Source organism: Gossypium raimondii, chromosome 7 (assembly GCF_025698545.1).
Source record: "Gossypium raimondii isolate GPD5lz chromosome 7, ASM2569854v1, whole genome shotgun sequence".
NCBI lineage: Eukaryota > Viridiplantae > Streptophyta > Magnoliopsida > Malvales > Malvaceae > Gossypium > Gossypium raimondii.
The window spans coordinates 48,474,787-48,483,959 of record NC_068571.1 but is presented as its reverse complement, the minus strand read 5'-3'; the positions used below and the strand labels follow the sequence as shown (position 1 = coordinate 48,483,959).

At 33.0% G+C, this 9,173-nt stretch overlaps 1 protein-coding gene across 1 annotated transcript; it reads right to left on the bottom strand.

Annotated features, from left to right (window-relative positions):
* Nucleotides 1-555: 555 nt before the first annotated feature.
* LOC105785588 (chaperone protein ClpD, chloroplastic) lies at nt 556-6,766 on the bottom strand. The gene is made up of 12 exons (XM_012611701.2): nt 5,921-6,766; nt 5,113-5,273; nt 4,788-5,017; nt 4,581-4,689; nt 4,368-4,498; nt 3,719-3,820; nt 3,356-3,637; nt 3,165-3,271; nt 2,754-3,048; nt 1,934-2,167; nt 1,596-1,829; nt 556-1,109 (listed from the first exon to the last, which is right to left on the bottom strand). The coding sequence occupies exons 1-12, from the start codon at nt 6,562-6,564 to the stop codon at nt 798-800; spliced, it is 2,841 nt and encodes a 946-aa protein (XP_012467155.1). The 5' UTR covers nt 6,565-6,766; the 3' UTR covers nt 556-797.
* Nucleotides 6,767-9,173: the final 2,407 nt, after the last annotated feature.

Here is a 9,173-nt window from a genome sequence, read left to right as displayed (position 1 = left end):
GAATTTAATCCATTTACTTTTATTTTAAGGAATTTAATCCTACTTTTAGATTTAAAATGCAACAACTTCAATCCTTAATACTATTAAAATTCTTTTGTTAAATTAATATTTATTACAATATCATTTTAAAATGTCATAATAGCAAATTTAATGGATGAATTTTAACAATATTAACAATTGAATTTAAATTTTGAATCTAAAAAATAGAGAAATTAAATTCTTAAAATTAAAAATAAAACAAATTAAATTCTGAATATAGGAAAAGTAGGAGAATAAGGACAAATCCATATAAAAAGTAAATATTATATTATTAAATCTACAATTAATTTGTTGAAATATAAATGAAAATAATTTTATTTTAAATGAAAAATTATTTAAGATCATGGTCCATACATCATTTGTGGAAGATATTTTCTATTATAATGACAAAATATAGAAACAATAAAAATAATATAATACTTGTTATGTGAAATGCAATCATAAAATGCACATTTATTATTTATTATTTATTATTTATTATTTATAAATATTTAAAAATTGAATAAGTTCAAAGAGTGATGAGAAAATGAAATATATTCTCCATATGTATAGTTTAACAACTTGAAGGTTTATTTGTGTACAAATATATACCATAAACTGCCCAAAAAATCTTCCTACATTATTTACATCATCAAATAATATATTGTAACCAGAGAATAGAGAAATGAGTTGCAGATATTGAAACTCGAAACCTAATTACATGAATTCCCGAATTTCGGATTAGATTCGGGGAATTGTACAGTACTAGGAATAAGCAACTAGAAGATGGATGCTGTATCAGACAAGCTGATGTTCCGATCTGATCGACTTGTAACAATGGGGTTTCCTAAAGCATCAAGATCGATAACGGCTGTTTCACCGGGACTGTAATTTCCAGCCAGGAGGGCTTCACTTAGGGGATCTTCGACTATTGCGGTAACCGCCCTCCTGAGGGGCCGTGCACCGTAGGTCTGGTCGTAGCCTTGCTGACAAATGAGGTCCTTGATTGATTCAGACACCTCTAAACCGATTCCCAGTGACACGAGTCTAGCATTAACCTCTTGCAACATCAGGTTTACAATCTCGAGCATCTGAAAAGAAACCGGATAGATGTGACCAACAGCATATTGGTATAACATAATCCGAGATCCCGGTAAATTTTCAAGTTCGAAGTGATAGAGATTTATGTAGCATGGATCTCAGGGGCACACAGAATATGACTAGGAGTCAAATTGCATTTTAACCCTTTACTCAAAAAATGAGTAAATTAATCCCTGTACATTAGTTTAAAGAGTAAATTGGTCCTTTCTGTTATAAATTCCATCCATTTATACGGTTAAAAAATAATGTAGCTGACGGAATAACTAGAGAGTAACACATGGCATGCTACATGTACCTCATGCTAACATACAGGACCAATTTTTAAAGGTAGAAATGGATGAATTTTAACAGAATGATCAGTTTGCTCTTTAATCTAATGTGCAGGGACTAATTTGCTTATTTTTTAAATAGAGGAAGCAAAATGCAATCTGAAGGCCTTCAGGGTACTTTTACTTTAATCAACAAAAAGCACAAACCTGAAGTTTCTCGAGAGATCGAAAGACAACTACTTCATCAATCCTGTTGAGTAACTCGGGACGGAAATATGCTTTCAGTTCCTCCATTACCAGAGCCTTCATTCCAGCATACGAAGAAGATTCATCATTCTCGAGCAAGAAACCAATGGAGCCACGTCTACCCTTTGCAATCGCAGAAGAACCCACATTCGACGTCATAACTACCAATGCATTCTTGAAAGAAACTCTTCGACCCTGATTAACAGAATCTCAAATGAGAGACATCGATAACCAACTAATATCAGCCGCGTATAGATGATGATAATGTCGCAAACAAGTTCAATTTACAACGAACGAACCTGTGAATCTGTGAGGTGACCATCTTCAAACAGTTGGAGAAGGATGTTGAATATATCAGGATGGGCTTTCTCTATTTCATCGAGCAATAACAACATGAACGGTCGTCTTCTAATAGCTTCCGTAAGCATACCTCCCTCTTCATAACCGACATAACCAGGGGGTGATCCTATTAATTTACTCACTGTATGTCGCTCCATGTATTCGCTCATGTCCAATCGAAGCATGGCATCCTCCTGCAATGATGGCATTAGAGGACGGAAGAAAAGATAGCTTAGTGTTATGGGGCCCAAAAAACAAACCTTACATAACATTTTCAAATAAACGGGTATCCTATCATGCCTAGTATCTAGGATGGTGGAATCTTTAATTCCATTATAGCGGATTCCAGTGGAATCCTTTTAAAATCAACAGTTTTGGTTAAAAGACAGAAATGAAAAGACTGTAACTGTTTGATCAAACCATGTCAAAAACTAAAAAATTGTATTGGTGACCTGGAACCTGTTAAATCGGTTGCCGAATATGTTAGTTTTTCTCTGGAAATCAGTTTTTCTCTTTCTTTAGTGTTGAAATCGGTTGAATGCATTAAAAGGTCAATTCACATTTCTCAATGCAAATCCTCCATGGCATGATCAACAATGGATTGGTATATCTTTTTCTACCTGTTTATTTCAACCATTGATTTTAAAAGGATTCCACAATATCCCACTATAACAAGATCTCACCTTAGACATTACCATCTAGGACATATTAAAATTACACAGCTCATAAGTAAATTAATGGGACAAATAAAGAAAAGGAATGAATAGCATGAAGCCTTACCGACCCAAAATAGCATGCTGCTAAGGCTTTTGTTAATTCGGTTTTGCCGACCCCGGTTGGACCACAGAAGATCATTGCAGCAATTGGTCTATCAAGATCCTTTAGGCCAACGCGGGATCTCTTAACAGCTCGAGAAATGGCAGCAACAGCTTCGTCCTGACCAATAACCCTTTTCTTAAGCATCTCATCAAGGCCAATTAGAAGCATTCTTTCATCTGCAGTGAGCTGCTGCACTGGTATCCCTGACCAAATCGAAGCAACTGCCGCAATTTCTTCAGGTCCCACCATTATAGGTCTGAAAGAATCACCTCGAAAAAAATTAGTTAGAAACCGGACGAAGCCTAGACGACCAAGAAGCTAATATATCTAACCTTCAACATGACCCGGCAAGAGAAAAAAAAAGGAACATACTCATCGTTCTCTGAAGTAGAAGGCAAAGGAGATTCAGATTCTAGGAGTTCACTGGAATCATCCACACCGGAAGCACCAGCATCGTTTTTCAACCTACTGGCGATGACCTATTCATGACAGAATTGTCGAAAGGAGGTTAGGGTCTTAAAGCACATCAGAAGCTAACGTACACACAAGGTCAAAGATATTACCACTTCATGCATGGCTTGAACAGTTCTAATTTCTTCCCAATAATCGTTAGGTGCTTTTGAGAGAATATCAGTTTCTTGCTCTCTTTTCCTCCTAAATGCTTCAATACGAGCTCGGCTACCAGCTTCATCAATGAGGTCAATTGCTTTATCAGGAAGATACCTGTCAGGAATATATCTTGCTGATAGGTACACAGCAGCATTGATTGCTTCTAGAGTGTATCTGCAGTGGTGATGAGATTCGTATTTTTCGCGTAGACCAAGCAGTATCCCGACTGCATCCTCCTATCAGGTAGCACATTACATCCAAATAAGGAAAGAGGGAAATAGATAGTAACTTTTAGTATAGATTGGATTAAAAACAACCTGACTTGGCTCGTTGATCCATACTGGCTGAAATCTTCGTGCTAATGCTTTATCCTTTTCAAATTGGGTCCTATATTCCCCTATAGTTGTTGATGCGATGCACTGCAAAAGATGTTTATTAGTGCTTGATAAAGAAATGCACCATAATAAGAAGAAAACAATGTCTACTCCTATAAAAAAGCCTTCTACGAGAAAAGGGATCGGACTCCGTTAGAAGGAAAAAGGGTCCCACCTTTTCATTCCAAGAAGTAATCCAGATGTGTTAAAGACGTTATTGTTTGATTTATATGGGTAAAGTACCATGGAGGCCCCTCTACATAAAAATTGGGCAAAATAGTCTCTATACGCTAGATCAAAGAGCAAACTAGTCCTTCTATTAAAAATTTCATTCATTTCTGTTGTTAAAAACTGGTCAAATGAATGAAAATTTTAACTAAAAGGACCAATTTACTCTTTGATCTAACATAGAAGGGCTAACTTGCCCATTTTCTGAGTAAATGAGGTAAAATGCAATCTAACTTCTAATATAGGAACCTCCATGGTACTTTTACCAATTTATATGTCATCTTCAATAACTGCAGTAAACATCATGCCTATGTTTTTGGCATATTAGGTTCTATGTGAAAATTACAATTTGAGAAATAATTACCTGTAATTCACCCCTACCAAGTGCAGGCTTCAATAGATTCGCAATGTCAAGACCAGATCCCTTGTTTCCACGGCCAACCGTACCAGATCCAATAAGCGTGTGGACTTCATCGATAAAAAGAATGATATTACCTGAAGAACAGATATACCAAGTATGAGAGAAACAATAAAATAGATTCCAGCTCTCGGAAAAGCAACTCCTCATTGTAGGCACCTGATTTTTTTGTCTCACTTAGCAAAGCAGTAACACGTGCCTCTAATTCTCCCCTCTCCTTCGCACCGGCCATGAGCAGTCCTATGTCCAAGGACATTATTTTTTTATTCTGTGCACAGTAAGAGCAATAAATCAATACACTTCGAAGACACAACCTCAATAGAAGTATGACAAGAAGCATTTGGATTGATTTGTGAAGAGGCGGACCAAAAGAAATGCTGGGATTTCTGCTTGTGCGATACTAATCGCAAGTCCTTCAGCAATGGCTGTTTTACCAACCCCACTTTCACCAAGAAGAATCGGGTTATTCTTAGTTCGGCGACAAAGTATCTGTACAATTCTTTGAACTTCAGTCTCTCTGCCAATAACAGGGTCAATAAGTCCCTCACTTGCACGGGCTGTAAGATCGATACAGAATTGAGCTAAAGCACTTTTCCCTGACAATTACATATGAGGAACAAAGCATTACCTTCTGTTATTCTAAAAGAAAACATAACTATACAAAAAGATAAGGATTAGATCAAATTTCTACCTTTTGTCTTGTCAGGGGACCTCAAAACAGCAGCATTACCAGATGAAGATTTTTCACTCATCTTTTTTGATGATAATGAAGGTTCCCTACCATCTTTTGCAAGCTCCCCTTGTAATCTGGTGACTGCTTCAGCTGCCAAGTGATTTATATTTGCTCCCAATCTGAGATTTTTAGCACATAAGTTAATGACATGAAACTTGTTTTGTCTTTTAGACCAAAATGCTCATGCAGATGTGCATCACTTGGCAGAAAAACCAAGCAAAAATAACTCGTCTCTATAATCAAATGTTATATAAAATTAATGACATAAATTTCTTTAAATTGTAAGAACTTATGCTCTTTTTGTATGAATATCATGATGAAACAACAAAATTCATGCTTTTTCATGAGCTTCTGAATTAACTATCAAATACTATGAAGCTTATATTTGCTCCCAATCTGAGATTTTCAGCACAAAAGTTAATGACATGAAACTTGCAGCGTCTTTCAGACCAAAATGAAAATGCTCATGCATATTTGATCACTTGGCAGAAACCAAGCAAATAACTTGTCTCCAGAATCAAATTTTATACAAAATTAATGACATAAAAAATCTAAACAAAGTCAAATGTGTTCTTTAAATTGTAAGAACTATGCCCCTTTGCATGAATATCATAATGAAACAACGGAATCCATGCTTTTCATGAGCAATACAGCACATGTTAATGATATATATATATATATATATATATATATATATATATATATATGTTCCATTAACAAATAAAAATAAAAATTGTTCATTTTAAAAGGGAAAAAAAAAACAAACCTTTTTAGGACACGACTAGCACTTCCATCATCAACGGTGAATAAACCAATAGCAATATGTTCAGGGGCAATAAAATTATAACCCATAGTCCTTGAATACTCCACAGCAGCTTCAAAAACCCGTTTTGTGCTTATGGAAAACGGTACATCCGTTGAAGAAACAATAGACCCTTGTTGTTTATTACCCAAATCCTCACCATGGTTACTACTTTGCCAAATGCTACGAACAGCATCACGAGCATTCTCAATTTTCAAACCTGACCCTAAAAAACCATTAGGGTCACGATCTTCACCAATCAAACCCAGCAAAAGATGTTGGGTAAAAACCATGTCTTTACCAAGAGATTTGGCTTCTCTTTGAGACAAGATCACGGCTTTGATTGCTCGTTCTGTAAAACGCTCAAAAACAGCAGAAATTTGAATGGCTTTTCTTCTTTTAAAAGAATGAGGGTGTTTAACATGATGAACAAAGTTATTACAACGAGAGATTGAGAGACCAAAACAAGAACTTGAAGAAGAAGAATAAATTGAATTGTTGTAATAAAAAGTTCGATGGAAACGAAAAGGGAAACGTGGAGGTGATGAAGGAAATATGGAACGTGAATGTAAATGAATTGCTAATGAAGAAGAACATAAGACATCCATATCTTTTTCCAGACAAAAAATTGTGGGTAGTTTTGTCTTAAGCTACACGAGTTTCATTAAGGATAAAAGGGAAGAGAAGAAAGGAGAAAATATAGGTTGAGTTTGAGATGACGTCCAATCGAAATTGAAGGATATTTTCTTGGCTGTGCTGCCGAAGGAAAGAGAGGAGGAAGAAAGGGATGGAGTGGAAGTGTAGGCTTGACACGTCAAACCACCATTTCTTTTTTGGTCAAAAAATGGGTGTTTTTAGAGGTTAAATTCTGTTATTAGTCCCTGTACTTTACGAAAGTTTTGGATTTAGCTTCATAATTTAATTTGATTATTCTTTATACTTTTCAAAATTTAAAATTTTAGTCCCCACCAGATGATAAACATTAAATTCATTAAAATTTGATACAGCAAACATAATATCATATATATAACATTATGTCAGTTTGTTATTTTTACATATTACTCATTAAAAATTTAATTAGTAGATTAACGACCATCATTTAAGTTAAAATTAAAATTTCAAATTTCAAAACTTAGAACGATTCATCGAAGAATGTAGACTAAATTTATAATTGTACGCATAGTACAAAACTAGTGGCTAAATTTAAACAAATAGGTTTAATAACTCTGCTTTGGATCAATACTAAAATTTTAAAATTTGAGAAATACAAAGACTAAAATTGACCGATCCAAGAAATACAATAACTAAATTTAATCAAATTAAAATATAAAGACTAAATCTATAATTTTACAAAATAAAGAATAATAGCAGAATTTAACTTTTTTTAGAAAATAAAAAAGTCCTGCTTTTTAGTAAAAGCCTTTGGTTTAGGACAAGTCACCCCACCGAAGTAAAACAAGCAAAGAATATATCTTCCAAAGGTTGTTTTGTTTAGAGACAAAAGTGCCAAAGTACTTGCCTGACATAGCCAAAAACTTTTGGCACCGTCGAGAATCGGCGCAAGGTGCACCGTTGAGGTTGGTTTTGGGCTCAGAATCTTCCTTGAAGTCAACTTTGTACCAATCTTTCGATTTATGAAAGTTAATTTTTTTATTTAATTTATGATATTTATATTTGGGAAGAGTTATTTATTTTGGAACATGAAAATAATAATATTATCTTTTATTATTTACTTTAGGTTTTAGAGTTAATTTGATAAAACTTTATAATTAACTAATAATATTACCAATTAATTTTCTTAATCAACCTTAAAGTCTGAATTAAACTACCTACATATTAAAATTAAACAAATTCACAATTGATACTAAATTTATTCTATTATTAAAATTATTAAAATTCAAACCTAATAATATTAGCAATTAAGTTTACTAAATCAACCTTAAAAATCGAATTAAATATTAAAAGTTAACACCATTACTTTTGAATACCCAAATATATTTTTGTCAAATATAAGTATCAAATTGGACTAAAAATAATTTTAAAAATTATTAGATTATTTAAAATTTTTATTTAAGTTATTAGGCATTTATATACGAACATATATTCTATTTAAGTTATTGTTACTAGATCAATAAGTCTTATTGGTTATTCATTACCATTCAATAGAATATTAAAATACAATGACAAATTTATCTTTTAACATCTATATATTTTATCAATTTGACTTTTAAAATTTTTAGTTAAATTTGATCATTTACTTTTTAAAAGAGTCAAATTTGATCATCAATTTTAAAAAGAGTTAAATTTTAACATCTATATATTTGTTTTTAATAGAAATAGTAATTAAAATGTTAAATTTTAAACATAACAATCCGCATGACAATCATGTGTTCTTAATGCAACTTTTTTTTGAAGTTTTTATAAATTAAAAGTTTTTTGTTGACTTGGCATATAAAATAAATAGTATCATGTCAACATGAAGTATATGTGAACTATCATACAGATTGTCACACCAACATCGTTAAAAAATTCATATTTTAGTTAGCATTTCTATTAACAATTACGATTTGACTATTGTCGAAACCGCTTTTTTTTTTAAATAAAAATTTTAGTTTCGAAAAAATAAAAACTGGAGTCGCCACCGATCCTTTATTAAGGTATGATCGGCCCACCTTAAAAATAATTTTGGTCTGCGAAATTTGAGAAAACAGGTTCGGGAGTCAGTTACGCACGAGGAAGGATTAGCACCCTCGTAACGCCCAAAATTGGTACCAAATTGATTTTTTAAATGCCTTGGTGTCGAAAATTTGAAAAGATTTTAAAAGGAATCTTTTTATTTCATGAATGGATTAAAACGATAAGACATTCTTATTTCAAAGAAATAAAACACCACACCCAGTGAGTTAGGGCACAATATTTTTAAATCTTCAAAATACCGAATATTGTCTTTGCTTTTGAAAATTCTTATCTCGAGAAGAAAATGTCATGACCAGTAAGTTAGGACCCAACATTTTGAATTCCCGAGAATAAGCTTTTATTTAAAATTTGCGAATTTATTACAAAACAAATACTTGGCTTTCTAAATTCATCGAAAAATAATCGCAATCCACTAAGTTAGGACACGATCCTTCTTGAGAATCATGAATGCCAAATATTTAAAAAATAAAAACGATTTTAATGCTTTGACAAAACCAAAATATATTTCCCAAAAGTTATG

Excerpts from the sequence above, each read along its gene's own strand:
- LOC105785588 (XM_012611701.2), bottom strand. The coding sequence starts at position 6,564 with ATGGATGTCTTATGTTCTTCTTCATTAGCAATTCATTTACATTCACGT. Across the intron at positions 3,638-3,718 it reads GGATCAACGAGCCAAGTCAG|GAGGATGCAGTCGGGATACT; the intron begins GTTGTTTTTAAT and ends GCTACCTGATAG. Across the intron at positions 1,110-1,595 it reads GATCTCTCGAGAAACTTCAG|ATGCTCGAGATTGTAAACCT; the intron begins GTTTGTGCTTTT and ends GTTTCTTTTCAG.